Source organism: Ochotona princeps, chromosome 6, assembly GCF_030435755.1.
Source record: "Ochotona princeps isolate mOchPri1 chromosome 6, mOchPri1.hap1, whole genome shotgun sequence".
NCBI classification, from domain to species: Eukaryota; Metazoa; Chordata; class Mammalia; order Lagomorpha; family Ochotonidae; genus Ochotona; species Ochotona princeps.
The window spans coordinates 29,006,375-29,028,865 of record NC_080837.1 but is presented as its reverse complement, the minus strand read 5'-3'; the positions used below and the strand labels follow the sequence as shown (position 1 = coordinate 29,028,865).

Genomic DNA, 22,491 nt, shown 5'->3' with positions numbered 1-22,491 from the left:
AAGATGCTAGACACCTCAGTGTGCAAGCTAGGCTGTGGGAGTCAGAGGAGGTGGTCTGTGTGGGAGCCTCTTCCCCACTGATCTACCTGAAAACCTGGAGTACAGATCTCTCATTCTTCATTTTCTTCTTCCTTTCAATAGCATTCTTTTTTTTTTAAGTTTATTTATTTGAAGGCAGGGTTACAGGGAGAGACAGAGAAATCTTCCATCCACTGGTTCACTCTGCAGATGGTTGCAACAGCCAAGGCTGGGCCTTGAAGCCAGGAATCTGGCGCTACAGCTGGGTCTCCCACATGGGTACAGAGACCCAAGCATTTGGGCTGTCTTCCACTGCTTTTCCAGGTATATCAGCAGCGAGTGTTTTGTCGGGACTCAAGCTAGTATCCATGTGGCATGCCCACAGTCCAGGCAGTTGCTTAACACACTGCATTGTAACACTAGCTCCTCAACTCCATTATTGTTTTTTTTATTATTTTTAATTCATTAATTACATTGTATTATGTGACACAGTTTCATAGGTACTTGGGTTCTCCCCACCCCTCCCCAAACCCTCCCACCATGGTGGATTCCTCCATCTTGTTGCATAACCACACTCAACTCCATTATTGTTAACATTGTGTTTAACTCCAAGAAATTTTAGTTTGAATCACAACTCCAAGACATCTAGTTTTAATGGTATAGTTTCAGTTTATTAATGAACCAGAGAAAACAGCACAAAATGACTGTGAAAGGCTAAGAAATACGGATGAAGGTTCTTTCCGCCTGACTGCCCTGTGCAAGCCCTGTGCAAGCCAGTGAGGATGGTGCCCCTTATGGGAGGAGGGGCACAGTGCTTCCTTGTTTCTGTGTGATGGGTGGGCAACCCCTAGTGGCCATGGAAGCCTCCCTCCACAGGATCATAAACCTGCTCTAAGACCTAAAAAACACAACTCTTCTAGTTTGCAATTAGACTTTTTCCCCCCACACTTTTGGATTATGTTGTATTTCTTGAAACAATACGTTGAGAGAGAGGTTACCACCTCAGCCTGGTAGATTCTACTGTCCTTTTTCTTCTATGCTGCTTCATAGTTCAGATCCGTGTAAATCCCTCTCACACTCAGAAGGGGAAATACTAAGTAACCTTGCAGCATCATTTTCCAAAGCAGGGACACACATCATCTCCTTCTGTCCTTACAACAGCCCTGTGAGGTAGGCAGACAGACCTGTGGTTCTGGGATAAAGAGCATGGAGTTGTGGAAAATGGAGTGGGAAGCAAATTCCCATCCTCAGGCTCCTGGTCCAGGCTTCCTTCCCCTGCCATGAGATGAACTGAGCTCACCTGATGAACAAAGCAGCCTTTCTGGTTGGAAATAATGCAGTCCTTTGGGCTTGCAAACACAGGTGATGGTAGGACAGGCGTCAGAGAACTCAGGCAATACACCCGAGTTCAGTCCAGCATCAGCATCAGGAGATGGATCAGGACAGAATGTGGGCAACTTTGACAAAGGTTTCTTGTTTCTTGATTCTCACTTAGATGACAATGGGCAGTGCAACTTTCAATCAGCAAAGTCTGGGAGGAGGGAGACCACTCAAAGGACTTTCTCATCTAGCAATTTATTAATCCCTTCACAAATTCGCTTGAGGTTGGGCCTACAGTCTCCATCTAGACTATAGAGAGTGGAGAGGAACTCCACGTCTGCAAAGTGGTTGAAGACATGGTTGATGCGCCCATGGGTCCGGGGTGTCAGGTGCCGCTGCACCAGTTCGTGCACCAACTCCTTGCACTCATGCAGGAGCTTGGAAAGCACATTCCTATCAAAGGTGTATTCCACCTCGTAGAAGCTGACCATGGTCATGGCTGTCTGGTTCAGCTTTTTCCGGAACTTCTCCACAACCACAACTTCCTCCTGGTTGAACTGGTTGTTCCGGTAGAGGATCCCGATTTTGATCGCCACCTTGATTAAGTCTTTCATGATCTTGTGTGCTTCTTTCTTGTTGTGGGTGTATTCTTTGGTGACTTTGTAGAGCTCATCAAAGATCTCGCTGCTGGTATCATCAATTAACATGTTGGCCACAGTTTTGCTGGCTATTTTGCTGAGAATCTTCTTCTGGGCTTGAAGGGCAAGACTCTTGGAACTGAAAACATCGGGACCTATGAAAAGGAAAGAAGTGTTATAGAAATATGAGAACTGTTTCTTATGTTTCCACAAGTAAAACACACTAAATTGGGATTTACTGGTTGGAATTGCTGCTTGAGACTTCCATTTTTCCTATCAGAGTGCCTGGATTTGGGTTCAAGTTCCAGTTCTGGCTCGTGATTCTGGTTTGCTGCCAGTGCCACTCCTTGGAGGACATGGGCAATGGCTTACGTGGTTGGCTGAGTCCTGGCTGCTGCAGGCACATTGGGAACGAACTGGCAGACAGGAATCTCTCTTGGTCTGTCTTTTTGTCTGTGATAATCCACATTTCAAATTAGAAAAAAAGACTAAGTTGATTTTTATGTTCTTTAAGCAAAAACCGATACAATTTTCTAAGCAAACCCCTCCCCAGCTTGGTTACGACACTTTCCTCTGCACATGGCAAGCTTATTCACTCGCTTTGAACCTTCTACACTGTGTTCATGCTCTTCCCTTTGCCGGAAGTGATCTCCTCTTGTATAGGTAAGAGTCTCATTTTTCTTTGACCTATTTCATGTAGAAAGCCTCTACAAGGTCACAGCGAACTTCCTCTTCCCTCTGTCACATTGGAAACTATTCAGTTCCAGAAATTACATGCGAACAAATTCTTTCTTTAATGGCAAGAATGTAGTTCCAATATCAACCCCATTTGGGAAGACATAGATAGTTGATCATAGGTAGGCTTTCTGACCGAGTCTTAGAATCTGTATTTCATCGAGTCTAACTTGTGTCTTCCTCCTTTTGAGATGTTGATATTAGAATGTGTCTGCCAGTCATGACTGCCAGGGAGCTATTGTGCTATGACTGTCTTTTCCTGTGTGCATGTTGAAATATACAACAGGTATGAGAGATTTGGGAGAAAGTCAAAAGATATTTTTTTTCTAAGAAATATTTCCCTGCCAGGGTTCTTGGCACCATAAACCATGGCTCTGTTTGAGAAATACCAACATCAGTTATTCCAAGTTAAGAGTGTTGCAGGTCCAGATGTTGTGGTATAGCACATTAAGCTGCCGATTGCTGTTTGCATCCCATGTCAAGAGTGCCTGGTTTGATTCCTGGCTATCCCACTCATGTTCCAGCTTCCTGCTAACATTCCTGGGAGCCAGAGGAAGATGACCTGACTACTTGGGTCCCTGCCACCCATGTGGGAGACTCAGATGGAGTTTCTGGTTGCTGGTTTTGGCTGGCCTTGCCTATGTGGTTATAGGCATTTGGGGAGTGAATCAGTAGACGGAAGAGCCTCCTCTCCCTCTGCCACTCTGCATTTTAATTAAATAAATTGGTAAGTTTATATTTTTAAAGTGTTGCACCCAATTAGTGTTCTCTTTGTGAAAAAAGCTTAGGAAAACCATAATTTATTTTTCAGTTATTTTCTGCATTGTGAAAAAAAAATGAGAGTAACACTGTCTATAGAAAAGTCCAAAAAGTCTCTTTCAATAAGTATAGATAAAAATTCCAAGTCACAAAACAGCAACAGTTTAAAATTTAATTGGCACAATTGTTTCCTTTCTGAAAAGCATATAGAATGGCATCTTACTGTTGATGATGTCCTAGATCTGATAAACTATCTAGAAAGTCCCTAGTTAGCTGGAGCTTATGTTTGAAGTGCAAGCCCTTGATTATGCTTACCCTAGAGCATATGTGCCTGTTATTCTTATCTTGCCACAGGATTTTAGTGGCCTGAGACATCTTCCATAGCACCTAACAGTTCTGGGCACAGGGTGGAGTGGTGTCTGCTGAGTAAAACACCAGAGGACCATTGCAGAAGAAGAAGAAAGTAGTAAAATAGAATCACCAAACTTGCACTAAGAAAAACCAATATTCCTTTGACAATTGGAAGTCCCCTAGAAACCCTAGAGCTCTTATTCAATGCCCTGTGCCACACGAAGTGGCAGATGTGATAGACAGAATGACCGGAGAAGTGGCCCTGCGCACTGGTTCCTGTTCTTGTTGGGCCCTCCCCAATTTGGATCCTACCCACTCTGCTCACATCAGACTAGTTCCTTCAGCGGGCAGTGGTGAATCACTGGCTGCTGCAGCTTTGCAGACACAAACCCAGTAAACACTTAAACACAGTTTAAACAATGGCCTTGCATCCCCTTCCTGGTCTGGCCCAGCCTGGGATTCTTCCAGCTTCTTCTGCTTTTGGGTCTCTTCCAGCAGCAGGGCCCAGTTGGGTATAGCCCGGAGCAAGGTCACCACAGTGGAATCAGCAGAACTAAAGCAGTAGGGACCAAGAGGTTTCCACAGTCTGAGACCACAGGCTCCTCAGGCAATTTCACAGCCAAGTGATACTGACATGGCAAGAATTTTTCACTTTTGTCTTGGTGCACATAGAACATACACATATTGTGCAGAAATACAATAAATGAATGGTATATCCTAATTCTCCTGTGCCACAACAAAGCTCTGGATTCCTGACTTATGCTCTTACAGGATCTGAGACCAATGATGTTCCTATTGAGTCTGGTCATCTACCATGGTCACCAGACCTCTGTATGAATAACCTTTGTCTTTCCAAAAATCCAAGTTGTCCTCCAAAAGCAAATATTTGCAAGTACAAGGGAAGTTCAAAAGATTACCCTGTATGCTTTGAGGTCAATTCCACAGAAAAACCTTTGATGAGTTGAGTAATGGCTCTGTCATGGCAATGAGAACATGCCTCCCCAGGTGATTGCTCTAATGGGACCAATGGAATTTAAATAGATCTGTTCTGGGATATCAAGGAAAGAATCAATCCTTTGTAGCCACAGCTGCTAGCTATTTGAGAAATTCCTTTTAAAGACTCTGGAAATGCAGCAGGCACACATTTACACTGAGGCAATGGATCCCCTCAGTAAGTGTTAGGGCTGCGTGTAGCACTGTGAGAGCAGAGATATGTGTGTGTGTGTGTGTGTGTGTGTGTAAGCCCCACTTTGCACCCAGGGTCTAGCACGTTACTATTTAAGATGAAGCCCTGCTGGCTGGCCCGATTCCAACCCCTGGCCTTGTTACCACCAGTATTTGCACCACTGTGTTCCAAGACAGTGGTCATTGCAGCTTTTGTTCGGATCTCCCCATATAATTTTTTTTAAAGACATATTTTCTTGAAAGGCAGAATTATGGAGAAGATGCAGGGAAGGGAAGAGGTGGACAAAGAGAGAGGTCTTCCATCCACTGGTTCAGTCCCCAGATGGCTGCAACAGCCAAACCTGGGCTGGTCCAAACTAAGAGCTAGGAGCTTTTTCTGGATGCTGGTGCCCAAGCACCTGAGCCATATTCTGCTGCTCTCCCAGATGCATTAGCAAGGAGCAGCATAGGAATTAGAGCAGCTGAAACTTGAACTTGTGCCTATATGGGTTGTTGGCATCAGAGACAGCAGCCTTACAAGCTATGCCACAGCATAAACTCCATAAGAATTCTACAAAAACTATGTGCATCCTTGTATATTGTAAAAACTTGGCAACAATCATTTTTTACCTTAGGGTAAAATAATATGAAAAGATGTGATTTTTTTGGGTATTGTTGACATTTTCAAGTTAATCTGCAAAATCATTCATTTAAATGTGTTCAGTATTGTAATATAGTCACTATCGTGGTCTAATGTCCATTATTGTCTGAAAATGGCATGAGGAATGTCTCCCTTCAAAATTGAAAAACGGACTATCCCTTTTTTCCCTTGAAATTGTGTCTCTATTCTACTCTACCCACATAACCTAATGCAAAATGGTTGTCTAGAACTCAGCATTGCACATAGAGTGAAACTCAAATTGAGAGAAGGTTTTAGTGATCATCCCCAGGCATTCAAATTTATCTCCTGGAGTAAGTTACCACTTTAACATTTTAGAGGAAGGTACATTAAAGATCAAATGTAGATTGTATTGATAAGGTACCTTTAAATGGGCAGCGGGCAGGACCAAGTTATGGTGCCTTGATGGAAAAAGGCACTGCCAGAATGAGTTTCACAGGATCCTTTGAGCTTGACCTAGGATAATTTATATCCTGGGATTGTACAACAAGAATGAGGTCTTCATGGTTGAAGCAGCAGTGAGAAGGGAGAGTCACTAGGACTTGACCTCAAGTCAGTTCAAGTGGAGGGTTTGCATATAAGTGTTCAGAGAGTTGGTACTGAAGTTGGAAAGATAAATTGGGGCCTGTAAGTTGGGTCACTCCAACCTCTCTTGGCATGTTACATGGCATATCTCGGTACTATGGGAAGTGTGCACACCAGTTTGATTTCTGCTCTTTTCTAAGGGCAGCAGAATTCCAGTGGTATGTTAAGAGGTGTCCTTGGGAAGAAGGACTTCCAAGGTTAAGTAAATTTGAAAAACACTGGGTCAAAAAAAGTGAGATTCCTGTCTGTGAGACTTTAAAATTATTCCTTCAATACACTAAGGTCTTCTACCACCTTTCAGAGAAGAGTGGTGGGTACAGTAGGGCAGAAGAACGGCTTCCCTGAGGTGTCCATATCCTCATTCTCCAGAACCCAGGAGTATGCTACCTTCCTTGAGAAAGGCAATTTTGCATGAGCTATGCATCTGGGGTTTGGAGTGATTATCCTGGATTATCCAGAGAACCCAATGCAATTACAACTGTAAGTGAAAGAAAGAGGCAGCAGAGACAGAGGAATACATGTGATGCTGGAAGCAGAGGTTGGAGAAGATGGAGAGGAAGAGGTCACGAGCCTGTAGAGGCTAGGAAAGGCCATGGAAATGGTGCCCACAAATGATAGAGCCCTTCTAATGCGTACTGTCAGCCTGAAAATCCAATTTCAGATTTTTGATTTCTGGAAATAACAGATGACAAATTGCTGTTTTAAACCACTAACTGGTCATTTGTTTCAGCAGCAGTAAGCTAATCCAGGTGGCCCAAACGCAACGTGACATTTCCCAGTTTTATTTGGTAAAGGAACTCTTTTTGTCTTCTGAGTAGAGTTGTGGCAGGCAGGGAGGTAATGTTGATATGGAGGAGCTGCTTTTGTCCGCACTGCCACACTCTTCCAGTCTACTCATCTCAGGAAATACAGCAGCCCAGTCTGTGATGTGGCAGTTTGGCCTGTGTTGCTCAAATCTCCTGCTTCCTGCACATTCAAAATTCCCTTTCTGTGCATCACCAACCCTTTTCATTCTGTGTAGTGAAAACCACGTCTGTGATGTTGCCACTGAAAACTAATGTCAACTAAAAATATCCCACATGATTGCAGGCTGTGTTCCTATGATACCTTCAGTTCGTTATAATCTCATTATAATAAAATTACTATGACTGATATTCACACTTCCATCATGCACTTGATGCTAAGACACTTCCAAGATTCCCAAAAAAAGGAAAGGAAATGGGCAGTACCCAAGCCACGCCCTCTTTGAATATTCAACTAAACCCCATTCCAGAAGCCACACCTTTTTCCAGATGGTCTAAAAGGAAGGCCTGGAATCTTGTTGATTGTAGTTCTCCCTCCTGAGCCTACTCACACACACCTCTGAGTGTGTACTTTCACTTTGCCTATAAATAAACCTTGCATCTCTCCCAACCTCTCTCTCTGTTTCTTCCTCGAATCCCTTCTTGTGATGGAGAAAAGAGCTTGGAGCAAACCTAGCCAGGGACTACTGCACCACAATGTCCAACTGTCCAATTTCCTAACAGTAAGAGATTTCCCAGACAGATTTTCATTGCTACTAGTGTCAAAAGTTCAGGCAAATGGGGAACAAGTTGGTCATTCTATTGCTGAAATATATCATTTTACCCTAAGAATGAAGAAAGGAGAAGTAATGAAGAAAACATTTCAAGGTGTGGACGATGCTGTTAGTATTTCAGAGACTACCATCTCATCAGGGTAAGCAGTACACCCCCTCCACGGGCTGCCATATTTACTGTCCTTCCACTACTGTTCAGTTCTAGAGTCCATCATAATCCCTTTGGGTCCCTTTCAGACTAAGCTTCCTTTCACCTCCTTTTTTTCTGTAATTATTGAGCATGTACTATTAGATTTTCTCTGTTTTAGACACTAATGTGGGGGGGGGGAGCCCTCAAAAACCAGTATTCCTTTGGATCTAACTCTAAATATGACCTTCTAGAGAGACCAGATACAGACAGTGAGTTCAAATTTACAAACATGTGCAACAGCCCAAGCTGACCTGAATTGGAACAGCTGAGGTAAACCCCGAGGGCTCTAAAGATGGATTTGAATGTAAGTAGATGAAGATAGCTACTGTTAGCAAGTGATTTCCAAGGCCACAGACATAGAACAGTAACTGTCCCCAGGATACAAAAGCCCTGATAGAGTGCCAGCCACTTCTCTTGTATTATAATTTATTATTTACCAAGGAAGGAATGTGAGATACAAACTCCCGGGGTGTGGGATAAGCAGGATTGTAGGGTCAGCCCCTCTCTTGTCTTAAAGGTCCTCCGTCCAGAACAGAGGAACCTAGATGTCATGGCCCGTGACAGTCACTGGGCTTCGAAAAAGTATGACAAACCCCTGCCACCAAGTAGATCCCCAGTCTGCCTTAGATTCTCCCAGTTCCTGAAGAGATTCTGCTACAGCCAGTGTGGGACCCGCTCACTGAAGGTGCCATGCCCCAACATGCATCCCAGTTGTCGTTAGTCCTGCATGATGCTCCAGGAAAGTAGCTTCTGGGGTCAGTTAAGTGAGTTTGTAGATGACAGTCTCTAATGGCATGCCCTTCAGAGTTTCCTCATAACAGGTCACTTGGTAGGGCTTTTACAAGTCCTGCAGTAAAGATACCTATGGAGTGTTGTTCAGTCCACAGCTTTCCAAACTTATTAGATACCTTCTGCCCCAGACTCCCTCCTGTGGCATGTGTTTTGCTACATATTAGCATGGGATAGAGAGAAAGAATATTCTTTTTATAACAATATTTTACAACCCCCTGGGGCACACAATCTAAGGGTGGCCATGAGGGAGCACTTATACTCAGAAGCTGTCTTGCTCATGAAGATCTTGGGCTCAAGGGCCCAGTGCGGTGGCCTAGCGGCTAAAGTCCTTGCCTTTAACGCACTAGGATCCCATATGGGTGCCGGTTCGTATCCCGGCAGCTCCATTTCCCATCCAGCTCCCTGTTTGTGGCTTGGGAAAGCAGTCGAGGACCGCCCAAAGCCTTGGGACCCTGCCCCCATGTGGGAGACCTAGAAGGACTCCTGGCTGATGGCTTCAGATCGGCGCAGGTCCGGCTGTTGTCACTTCATCAGATGGAAGATCTTCCTTTCTGTCTCTCCTCCTCTCTATATATCTGCGTTTCCAATAAAAATAAATAAATCTTAAAAAAAAAATGATCTTGGACTCACTTCCAACCATCCTCTGTCTCAGCCTTCTGCAAATGGCTCACTTGGGGAACCCTGAGGCAGGGACGCTGTGGACTGAGGAAGAGTGTGAGCTGTGCTTTGCGAGTCCAGAGCTGGGGTGTGGGGATACAGGCCTCATAGTGGACACATGTTTGTTGGTGATAAAACAGCAGTAGATTTCTTATTTCTCTTATTTCTTTTTACCAGGAGCCTTAGGAAATCGCTTTTGGCCAGAGAGACTTTGCTTGAACCAGTATTCCCATTTTCTAACCAGGGAAGTTACTGAATTGTTCATGGTATTCCAGACTCTTTGAACATAGAGATAAAAATGTCATTAAGCAGCTATATAACTTAACTCATCTGACCAGCACACTGAGACAAACCAAGGAAGCTTCTTTGTCAGAGAATACAGGATTTCCTCCTGTCAGGACTAGTGGACAAGCTTAGACAGTGCTCTGAGAATAAGTACTCTCAGAACCTTCAGGAAGAAAGGTTGGGAGAACAGTGTGACAATGGTAGTCACTAGTTTGAAGAGAAAAAATAAGAGAACTTCACTGGGCACTTTATTGCATGAAAAAGTGCTTGGACCAGTGGAAGTTACTGCTTTTCTAAATGATGTTCAGCTGGAGTACAAGAGATGTTTTCAGATTTCTAGAAAACATTAGGCTCTCCCAGATGGTGAAATGCCAAGCTGACGGTGACAAACAGCAGGAAACTCTTACCAAGCCGAGTGAGTGGGCTGAAAAGGGGCAGATGAACATGAGCACGGTAAGAACGAGGTAACAAACTTGGGGGAAAAATAAAGCAAATACGGTTATAAAAGATGACAGGCTCTGAGCTGGCTGTTGCAAGCCAGGAGAGTGCTTTAACTATGGACACAGGCCACAGGGATGGCTTGTATGTTCTCGGCATACTCACAGGGTTCTGCAACTTCTCTCCCTTATGACACTTCTAAGGAGTGTGTGGAAAAGTTGACTATAGCTTGCAATGGGGGAATCTCAACTGAACTTGAGCTGTGGTTAGGCAACAAGGTGGAGGAATCCACCATGGTGGGAGGGTTTGGGGAGAGGTGGGAGAACCCAAGTATCTATGTAACTGTGTCACATAATACAATGTAATTAATGAAGTTAAATAATAAAAAAAAAAAAAAGAAAAGTTGACTATAAGTAGAGATAACTGTGTCAAAATGAGAAAATTGGAAATGATTGTAACAGCCAGCAAATAGGCCCACTTCCGTAAACAGCTGAAGAGGACAGGACAGGGGATTAGATAAAAATGTTAAGCAGAAGTGTGGAGATGGTACCCGGGGAGGAATAATCTAGTGCTTAGTGAGCACTGTGTGTTAAGACAGGGGATCCAGAGTAGAAGGAAGTAGGCATGGCAAGGTAAAATCCTGGGGAGATTCCACGTTAAGGCTTCTGGTACACAGTCAGCAATATGAAACTGTCAGGAAAACACTTGAAGCAAACCTCCTTGAGGTGGAGTAGCCTCACAAACAATTTTGAATTTGAACTTCCATGATGAGCAACCATCCTCCCGCTCAGCTGCTCATGCACCTGGAAAAGCAGAATGGACATGTGCCATGGCCCTCGGGCTCCATCCTTCACTACTGATAAGAGGCTGTGAGCCAGTGGGGAGAATGGTAGCATCTGTTCTCCAACCCAGTTTCCTTTTGTATTCCCTAAGTGTGTGGTAGGATGGGGTTTGCTGGAGAGGCAAGATGGTCCACAGGATGGGCTACCCATGACAATGATACATGCCTCCTGGAGCAGACGAGGCCCTTGCTTTGGTTCTTGGTCGTCCCTAGGTAGCTGTGGAGACAAGATGATTAAGGAACCTTAAGTGGTGTTTTGAAACATAAATGTCACACGGTTGGGGTTGCCTGAATAACTAAGGGAGGCATCTCCGGGGAAGTTACACTGCGAGACATTTTCACTTCCTTTATAAAACTGCTGTTTGGATGTTTGTGGAATATAAAAGAACATGGGGCTGGAGGAGGCAGAATGAAATGTAATTGTTAAGGAATGATGGCACCATTGAGCTAGGGACCAGTACAAACCTGGATTCTCTCCTCCCCACACAAAGAAAGCTCAAAGCTTAGAGGTTCATGAAAAACACCTTTTGTTGATCCAATCCCTTTCAGACTTGAGATGGTGTTTTTGAGACCTGACAAAGACATGTAGTGATACTTTAAAAGGTATCTGCAGTAAAACTTAGAAGACAGAGGAGGGCTAGGGAATGAGTTTTTTGACCAACGGCTGACCCTGCACATCTTTGAGGACTTTGGGGGTCTGGCTCCTCCATTTCTCCAAAGCAATGATCTGTATTGAAGAAAGATCCCTTGGACTCACTCAGGCTTCCGGAGAGACCAGAAGTCCACCACGTGCAGCAAGAAGCAAGCAGCTTGTGGGGTGTGTGGGTGAGGTACTGTGGTTGGGAGGGTAGCAGCCTTCACCAGGTACCACTGGCAGGGTCCACGAAATGAAAGTATTAGAATCTCTATGTATGTTTCCATCTTTCTGGTCATGGGATAATCTATGTTCTACTAATAGTAACATGCAGACTGGTCCTGTAGGAACTATGGTGTGATATGTACTTTTTGTTGTGATATTCTTAGAGTAGAGACAGAGGAGGGGGTGTTTATCATGTCCATCAGTGGCTTGTTCCTTTCTAGCAGTTCTGATTTATTTCAGCATCAGTGTATATGTTCTTGGTCATACAGATTCACTTGTCATGGAAGATTATGTTCATGGTTTCAAGAGCAAGCTCACATATTCACATAGGGTGGGGCTTCTCTAATCAGACTATAAAAGTGCTGACCTAATCAGATCTGAGCAGCAATGAGCCATGAATTATGCAAAAATTCAGATGGCCTGAAATTTAGATTTCAGACACTTTTATTTGCCTTGTGTGTTCCCTAAAGGTATTAGGAAGTCAGGTCAATGAACAAGACAATTATAAGGCACTGTGATTTCAATCTTTGTCTGGTCCTCTGGACCCACAGGATGAATGGCCTTTGGGGAAGAGGGATGAGTCAAGGATGATGCTATTTCCTCAAGCTCTAGAGATAGGGATGCAGTGTGTGGGGGTCATTAAGATGCCGACTGACAAGGCTGGAGTTATGGCACAGCCAAGTTAAGCCACCACCTGCAGCACTGGCATCCCATATGAGGGGATGTGGTTTCAAGCCCTGGATGCTTCATTTTCCATCCAGCTACCTGGTAGTGTTCATGGAAGGCAGCAGAAGATGGCTTAAGATTTTGGGTCCCTGCCACCCATGTGGAAGACCCAGATTGAGTTCCTGGTTCTTCTCTTCAATCTGATTCAGCCCTAGCCATTGCAGCCAGTTGGGCGAGATCTCTCTATCTCTATAGCTCTACCATTCAAGTAATTAAAAATTTTTAAAAAGGTGTCAGCAGAAATAGTCATCAGGAAAGAGAAGCCAGCATGTGGGCAAGATAAGTTTAGCTCTGAGTTCCAGGTGGCTGTAGAGCATCTACGTGGAGGTGGCCACTCTGGCCTGTCAAATTTTGCAACTCACACCTCTCTTGTCCTACCCCAAGGAAATCTTATCCAATTCCATGTGTAAGAGATGACAGCAACAACAACAAAAAATTCCTGTTTCTGAAATAATTGGCCCGTTAGGAAACCCAAGGATAAGCAGGGCTGTTCCTTCAAAATGCAAATACTTGTTTAGCCAGTTAAAGTGAATTCTCTATTACTTTAGTCACAGCCAGATTATATTCTATTTAGAAGATCCTTCCCCCACCAAGAGAAGGGTTATTTAAGTTAGGACAGGAAAGGTACAGGAGGGTTGGGGTGGAGGTGGAAGACTGACTGAGTGATCCAGATACAGAGTAGGGAGTGCTGAATCTGTCAGATTCTACCCCCTTTGCCATGTGGCAAATCACAGTGTCTCCAGCTTGCTCTCAGAGGTTCCTGAAATCCTGCCTTTGGCCCAGGCCTGTGAGAGGCACAGGTTTTGGAACAGTGATTCTTGTGTTTGGAGGGAACAACACATAATGAAATGTTGCAGTTCTGCTGGACATTTTAGAGTGCTGAGTAAGGACAGTTGCATTCAGTGACTGTCAAAACAGGGTGCTTCTTACGGGTGAACAGACTTAGATCACTTTCAATATCTTGCATTGCAAAATTACACTTGACAGGTTGCACTGTTCACCTTCAGGAGGAAGACCAAGATTTTTTTTTCCCTTATTCTTAGAACCTTGAAATAATTTTTGGTTTATTGAAGAGAGACTGGCAGGGTACACTGGAAAACCTTTCAGCTCATTATGTCATCTTGTTTTAGGTCTCTTAATCCACCACAGCTCAACTCAATCCAATACACTGTCAGAGAAAAAGATAACCTCCTGAGGAAGCATACACCGTGCATCTGAACTTTACCACATTAGTGCATGAGAAGGACAGGAGCTCCATTTCACAGACAAGGAAATGGAGGCACAGCAGATAGAGAGCATTCACTCAAAGCTGGGAAGCAGCAGAGCTGCAGTCGAGCCCAAGTTCACCAGATAAAACCTGTAATTTTTTCTGAATACATCTGCACTCAGAAAATTGCTGTTACTTTCCTAATGACTGTGATTTCTCACTTATTTGAAACATTAAATAGGCCTAAATTTAAACTTTCATCTAGCGGGAAGGAGTTATATTTCATCTTTAAAAAAATATAAAGGGACAGTCTTATGTGATAGAACAATAGCACACATTCATCAAAACTTGTAGATGTAGCTTTTAGAGGGAATTTTATAGCTCTGCACAGAGTTACATATTGATTTTTGTTTTTTATATTGATATTACAACCAGCTCTAAGTGAATGAGTGTTTGATCATTTTGCTTGCCAGAGCTAACTGAAGCAGATACGTGTGAAGTCACTGGGGGCTGAGAGCTGAATCATCTCCAACTCAACAGGTTAATTTTGGAGATCTAAAGATATTTTTGTCTCACTGCAGTAGAAGGGCAACTGTCACTAAAATAACACCTACTTACATGCTGCCTTTAAACAAAGCCCATGCCTTCTGCATTTAACAAATAACTAGTGTCGCTAAGGATGGAAGATCATGTTTAGGCATAACAATTAGATTCCACCTATGCAGTGCCTACTCTTCTAAGTGCTTTATGCACCAATAATTTGTCATATTCTTGCAACAACTCAAGGAGTTATTAGCATTAGCATTAGCATCAGCATCAGCAGCAACATTTTATATCCAAGGAAACCAAAGCAAAGGGGGCCTAAGGCAGCAGGCATTGGCTTAGTGGTTAAGACTCTGGTTAAGATGTCCTAGTACCATGTGAGGCTGTGGAAACCCACCTCCAGCTCCTGATAGTAGCTCTGTGCCAGTGCAGATGCTGGGAGGCAGTAGTGATGGTTCAAAAAGCTGAGTTCCCACCACTTATATGGGAGACTTGGATTTGGTTCTTGATTCCTGGCTTTGTCTTGGCCCAGCCCCAGTCACTGTGGGCATTTGGAGAGTGTACACACACATTCTCTGTCTCTTTACATCTCAAATACATTTTTTAAAAGGGAGATATTAAACTGCTGTCCAGCTCTGCCATTTGCAAAGTAGCAGAACTGGATTCAGCAGCTCTATGAGGTGCCAGGAATAGGATGACAAACATCAATTCTTTGAATGCTTTTTGAAGCATTGCCCATTTTCAGATGGAGATTGAGCAGGTTCTTTCTTCCCTTGGAAAAATGAATTTTAAAAAAACCACAAAGCACTACAAACACAGACAAACACAGGATCGTATGACCAACCCTATGTTGGCTCCTGCCAAGATGGAATGATTTCTAAATACTAGACAGAGGGAGGTAAAGCACTCAATTTGTAATACCTGGCCTTCTGTTTTACCTCCTCAGAGAAGAGGCACTTATCTGTGGTTGTGGAATTGTGCCTTTCTGTGTGAGTATGCATCAACATGATGAGGAAACTTGAGAAAGTTCAAGGAAAAATGCATGTTACAAAACAACTATGTGTGGATTTCTAAGTTCTCTGTTGTTTACAAGTGACTCACTTTATTTTTATACCACTAGTTGTTTCATTAATTTTTTTATTTATTTTTTTATTACAAAGTCAGATATACAGAGAGAAGGAGAGACAGAGAGGAAGATCTTCCGTCCAATGATTCACTCCCCAAGTGAGCCGCAACGGGCCGATGCGCGGCGATCCGAAGCCGGAAGAAAGACAGGAACCTCCTCCAGGTCTCCCACGCGGGTGCAGGGTCCCAAAGCACTGGGCCATCCTCGACTGCTTTCCCAGACCACAGGCAGGGAGCTGGATGGGAAGTGGAGCTGCCGGGATTAGAACCGGTGCCCATATGGGATCCCGGGGCGTTCAAGGCGAGGACTTTAGCCGCTAGGCCATGCCGCCGGGCCCTGTTTCATTAATTTTTAAAATTTTATTTATTTGAGGGAGACCCAGGCATCGCTAGCTTAACTGCTAGGTCCACATATTTGCCCTAGATTTCAACTTTTTCTTTTTGCATCTAAATGAGCTTTGTTTTTATTTACATTTTCCATGAATCTTTTGAACCTCATATACTAATAACAGTATTTTAAACTTCATGTAAAGTCCTTCTGAAACCTTTCATTCAACATGCTTTTAAGATTTATCTTGCTGAGTCACTCAGCTGCTTATATAAATACATATCCATGAGTCCTGTTGATGGACATTTACCTTCTCTCCACTTTTCTGCAAGCAAAAAAGTGCCCATACATGTTTCCTTGTGCACACACCCAGCAAGGTCCCAGGCTCTACACCTAGAACACAACAGCCACGTCCTGGAGCAGATTTGCAAGTGGCTCTCTAGTGAGACTGTACTAATTTTCACCCCCAGCAACAGAGCATACGTTTCACTTCCTCATTAATACCTCAAATAATCCAACTTTAATAATCTGGCCAATCTGGTAAGCACACAGTGATATCTTTTAAAAAATAAATTTCCCAGGTCTGGCTGGATGGCTCAATGGGTTAATTCTTACCTTACAAGCGCTGGGATCCCATATAGATGCTGGTTCGTGTCTCAGCTGTTCCCCTTCCCAATAAGCTCCTTGCTTGTGGACTGGGAAAGCAGTAGAGGTTGGTCCAAAGCCTTGGGACCCTGCACCCATGTGGGAGACCCAGAAGAATCTCCTGGCACCTGGCTTTGGCTTCGGATCAGCTCAGCTCCAGCTGTTGCAGCCATTTCAGGAGTGAACCAGAAGATGGAGGATCTTTCTCATCTTTCTGTCTTTCCCTCTCCTTAAATCTCATCTGCCTTTCCAATAAAAATAAATAAATCTTTAAATATATGTGTATTTCCCTGATTGCTAGTGAGATTTCATATTTTCATATTTATTGGGCTTTCAGACTTTTCTCCTCTATGAGTTGCTTACTTTGTTTTTTGGTAAATTATACAACTTACTTACTTGTATAATTTACTCATATTTGTCCCCGTTGAAATGTATGTTTTTTTTCTTGTTAATTTATTTTTATTTTTTTTAAAGATTTATTCATTTTATTACAGCCAGATATACACAGAGGAGGAGAGACAGAGAGGAAGATCCTCCGTCCAATGATTCACTTCCCAAGTGAGCCGCAACGGGCCGATGTGCGCCGATCCGATGCCGGGAACCAGGAACCTCTTCCGGGTCTCCCACGCGGGTGCAGGGTCCCAATGCATTGGGCCGTCCTCAACTGCTTTCCCAGGCCACAAGCAGGGAGCTGGATGGGAAGTGGAGCTGCTGGGATAAGAACCGGCTCCCATATGTGATCCCGAGGCTTTCAAGGCGAGGACTTTAGCCACTAGGCCACGCCGCCGGGCCCTTTTCTTGTTAATTTTAAGAGGCTTTCTCCATTTAGGCCCATAAGAGCATTGTCATCTGCAAACAGCGATAATTTGACTTTCTTTCCATTTCCTTTTCTTATTTTTAAATTTTTTTTCAATTTTTATTTTAGATGATGTTCACATAATTGAACAGGGTGTCAGGGTGGGAAGGGTCAAGGGTCAGGGAAAAGTGGGTGTGATCATTGTTTGCAAGTTTTCAATTTCTTTTTCCTGTATCTGGGTGTAGTAGAGAGACGGGGAGAAGACACACCCGGCCTCTCAACCATCCCAGCATCCAGGGATGGGGAATGGCTGTCCAATACTGCCCCAGGGTCCAATTTTCATATAATCTGAATTCTAGCTCTCTGCTGATCACATAAATTACCTCTTAATCTGTAGTGTTGCTTTTTAACTTTACCATGGTGTCTTTAGCCATGTAGAAAATTTATACGTTAATGTATAGAAAAGTTTATATTTTAAGTTGATCATTCTTTTCTTGATGTTTGGTAGCCCCCACATTTAATTTTGAACATTTTCTTCCTACCATGGTTAATATGAGTCTTGTGTGTTTTCCAGAAGTTTTAAGGTTTTCATTTTTACATTTTGGTCTCTAATCCATCTGGAATTTATTTGTGCATATGGCATGAGGTCTGAATATTTTTCTCTTCATCATTTACTCTTTTTATTGAATAGTTCATCTGTCTGCTACTTATCTGTTTGTCCCCCTTTTGAAAATATCCAGTTTCCATATTGTATGAGTCTGCGTCTGAGTTTTTTCACTTTGTCCTTTTGGTCTGGCAGTTATTTTGGTAGCAGTACACAGTTTCTTAATTACTTTAACTCATAAGTCATAGCTGACCAAAAGGCAATCTTTCTCTAGTTCATTCTTCTTAACTATTCTTACACTTTCATATGAATTTTGGGATCATTTGATTAAATGCCATGAATATCTCATGGTAATCGTAGGTAAACGCGTATCTTTATGATACTTGAAGTGTCGAAACATGGAAAGTCTTTCCATTCAGCCAGATCTTCTATGTTGTTCAATAATGTGGAGAGTAATTTACATTAATTTTTGCATCTTTCAGCATATTTACTTTTGAAGTAATAAACAAATAGCTACAATTGTCTCTGTTAGTGTACTTTTTTATAAAAAAAGATTTATTTTATTTTTATTAGAAAGTCAGATATGCAGAGGAAGATCTTCTGTCTACTGATTCATTCTCCAAGCGACTGCCATAGTGGGAGCTGTGCCAATGCGAAGCCAGGAGCCGGAAGCCGCTTCCGGGTCCCCCGCATGGGTGCAGGGTACCAAGGCTTTGGGCCATACTCGACTGCTTTCCTAGGCCACAGGCAGGGAGCTGGATGGGAAGCAGGGCTGCCAGGATTAAAACTGGTGTCCATATGGGATCTTGGTGCGTGTAAGGCGAGGATTTTAGCCACTAGGCTATCACGCCAGACCCCCTGTTAGTGTACTTTTTATAATAGCTTCTTTGTGATTATTAATGATGCAAAATAATTCAACTAGTTACTGTGTGTTTAGCTCCTATGAAAAATTTAGCTAAGCTTTGTTATTATAGCTGACAGATAATATGGAGCATCTCTTGGATCTTTTTAAGGTATACAATATTGCCTGCATAAAACAATTCTTTTCTTTTACCCAGGTGGAGGGACAGAATCAGAGAGCGAGCGATATCTTCCATCCATTCCCCAAGTGGCTGCAACAGCCAGAGCTTAGCCAGACTAAATGAAGCAGGCAGAAACTCCCTCAAGATCTCCCACGAATCAAGGTCCCAAGCCCTTTGGCCATCTTCTGCTGCTTTTCCAGGTTTGTGAGCAGGGAGCTGAATTGGAAGTGCAGAACTGGGATTGGAATTGATGCTTATATGGGATGCCGGCATCAGAGGTAGTGAGTTAATTTGCTGTGTCACAATGCCAACCTTTTTTATTTTTTTGAAAAGATTAATCAATTTGAGAGAAAAAAGCAATAGCTCCCAGCCACCAGCTTCTTCATCCCTCAAAATGACAAGCTCCAAGCCAGACACTCAATCTGGTTCTCCCACATGGGTGGCAGAGACCCAACTTGGACCATCTCTACTGCTGATTCCCAGGGTGCACATTAGCAGGAAGATAAAATCAGGAGGAAACCTGCCCTTGAATCCCAGATAATCAAATGCAGGACTTGGCTATTCCAACCAGTGTCTTAACTTTTAGGACAGATGTCCATCTGCCTGTAATATCTTTTTGATGATGTACATATGTAACCTTTACCCTTCCAGTCCCCTGTTAATGGACTTCAATTTATTTACAAGTTTTGCTAGAAGGTCTATGTGGAAAGTAGCAAATAACCCAGGCTGCCTTCTGTAGGGAAGTGTGTCTAAAACGAGTCCATTGACACATGGCAGGATTCCTTTCTGATGCTCCTTCATAAGCCAGGAAGCAGCAGGAATCCCCCAGGCAGATGCTCTGGTTCTGTCTAATCCAAGCTAGCCCTCTCATCAGAGGCCTACATGCCCAAAGTCCAACAAAGAATGTGCTGGCATGAGAAGCCCAAAGACAGCTCACTTAATCACCAAAGCCAGCTTTCCCCTAGCCGAGGAGAGCCATGCAGTCCCAGCCTTTGGGTCTGGCTGTCAACCATGCCGTGATACTCTGGTGCCCACAGCTGGATCCAGCAGATCCTCATCCAGGAAGAAGAGGCACAGCAGATAGTGTCCTTTCAATGTGATGGCCTGGCCAGCCCTCACATCTCTCATCTCAGGGAGGGAGGCCCTGGCTCTTAGCTCCACCGCGGTCCTTTGCCCACACCTACTGCTGAATTGTTGGGTATCGGTGCTTGGAAGACTTGTATGACCTCAACAGGAAGATGTCACATGTCAGGTGGAGGCTATCCAACTAATGTCTGTTTGGGAAATGTCTGAAGGAATGATTTTAGCATGTTCTTTCTCGTTCTCTACCGTCCGGGTTCTATCTGCTCAAGATCCACACGTGGGTGGTCGCACATGCCCACTGAACTGAATGTGCCCAAATGCCTTCCCTGCTCAGCACAAGACCCACACCTTGCTTTTTGCTCGCAGCTGCCCGCCTGAGCCCCCTGGACTCTGTTGTTGTCCTGATAACATCATGAACATCTGGGGTGGGTGCCTGTGGGAAGGTCATCGCCCACCACACCCTCTGTGTTCAGTTTCAGCAGGAGTCCTCTCTCTGCAGCCTGCCTTCTGCTACCCCCGGAGCCTCCCCACTCATGCTGCTTCTCACTCATGAGCTATTTTCATCATTAGGAGCTGTCTCTCCAGGTGATCCTCCCTGGTGGTGCTCCCAAACTGTTCTCCATCACAGCAGGCACCCGGAGTCCCAGGCACAGGCTCCCACGTTGCTAACAAAGACTCTGGCAGAAGGGCGGCATGATAGTACTTCAATGAAGCAAACAGACAGATGCACTAAAGATGGGATTTTGGGAAGCCTTCACTTTTTTGAGAACAGAACCTAAAATGTTAACAATAAAATGATACAGAATTTGTTGTGTAAGTGGCTCAAAGCTGGCAACAGGTCTTGAGGCCTAAAGGACCGAGGCTTCCAGAAGGCGCTGAGGTTCGATGCCTACAACCTAGGGAACCCCAACAACACTACAGGAAACTATTAGGTATCCTAGGGAGGTGGGAACACGTGAGGGAGGAGAAGCCAGAAGAGGCCTCTGGATGGGAAATGACTTGATAGGCTACACTACGCCTTGCTAGATGTTCTACTTAAGTGTTTTGTCTTCAGTATGAATTTTGTACGATGATATTTGGGATGGCAGTCAGTTTGCATGTGGGATGGCAGCAAAGGGTCACATGTAATATGCTGTCTATGATATGCCTTACCTATACACTACAGTAAAGATTTTTATCATCCTTAGATTTAAGATCTGAGACCTGAGTGAGGCTGTTTGGCTTCTCCACTGGTACCACAGTCGGCATCTGCCTTGTAGAATGCAGTTTGCAGATTGGGGGTGGGGGACATCTGAAAGTCTCTAAGAATGGGCTCCTAAGCTTGTTTGGATCCCCCACTCTGATGGATGCACTCAAGAGAAGGCCCACTCACCTCAGAAGGAAAGAGCCAACTAACAGGAGAGGCTTAACTTTGTGGAAATTACTTAGAAGTGTGTCTTTCTCCAAGTATCTTTTCTAAATTATTTTCTCCCAGTACTTGTCTCTAAGACAGTAAATGGCTGAAAGTAAAATTTTTATACTTCATGGTAATATAAAACAGTGCCACCAAAAGGTTTCACTATTTTCCAAGCAAGTCAGCAGCTGAAATCCCTCAAAGATGCCAAGGATGGGGGCTGAGGCTGTGGCTTAGTAAGTTAGGCTTCCATTTGAGTCACCTACCTCCCACACTGGAGTGTCCGGTTAGAGTCCCTGCTACCCTGCACCTCCGATCCAGATTCCTGGTACTGTTCACCTTGGGAGGCAGTAGGTGAGGGCTCAAGTAGTTGGGTCCCTGCTGTACAAGTGGAAGATTCAGACTGAGTTCCTGGCTCCTGGCTGCAGTCTGGCCCAGCCCTCCCTCCTGTTGAGGGTGTCTGGAGAATAGACCGGCAAACAGGAGTCTTGTCTAACTCTCTGCCTTTCATATAAATAAAATTTAAACAACACTTCCCCTTCCTCTCTCCCCGTGCCCCAGGCATGCATCATGCCTGAGTGTTGCTGGTGCCTGGGCTGCCTCTGTCCTCTCACACACTGGTTTCCTGTCTCCAGCAAGCTCTGCATGCTCATTCCTGCCATTCGTTGGCAGCAGAATACGTGTTCCTCCTGCTTTCTGTCACTATGACCATCTTGGACCAATGACCTTGAAACCCCCAACTTTCCCCTTCTGTGGTTTCCCTTCAAAATGCCCTCATTCTCTGCTTTCCGGGGCTCTTGATGCTTCTGTCACCCCCAAGCTTTCTCTGTCAGACCTAGCTCGGTCTGTGTTCACTCAAGAGCAGGTGCTCAGCAGGCATCTCTTTCTGTGTTGGGTTCAACACTCACAGATCATACTGCAGACTGGCAGGCCCAGCAGGCCCTGGCCCCAACAAGCTGCCCTGTGCTGATACCAACTGCCCCCTTACTGGACTCAGCCTAATTCCTACTCAAGCTCTTGGGCTCTACTGGAAGGACTTCTGAGTCCTGGGAGATTTTGCTCAACAACTACTTCCCCTCCAGGATACCTTTCTGATCCATCAGTCATCCATTAGCTGGATGACTTCATCTCC

At 44.1% G+C, this 22,491-nt stretch overlaps 1 protein-coding gene across 1 annotated transcript in view; it reads right to left on the bottom strand.

The window, feature by feature from the left end:
* Nucleotides 1–673: 673 nt before the first annotated feature.
* TNFAIP8L3 (TNF alpha induced protein 8 like 3) overlaps nt 674–22,491 on the bottom strand; it is a 35,875-nt gene continuing 14,057 nt past the window's right edge. Inside the window, exon 2 of the mRNA XM_004578078.4 lies at nt 674–2,131. Coding sequence (XP_004578135.1) covers nt 1,569–2,131 — 563 coding nt within the window. The 3' untranslated portion in view covers nt 674–1,568. The remainder of the gene's footprint in view (nt 2,132–22,491) is intronic.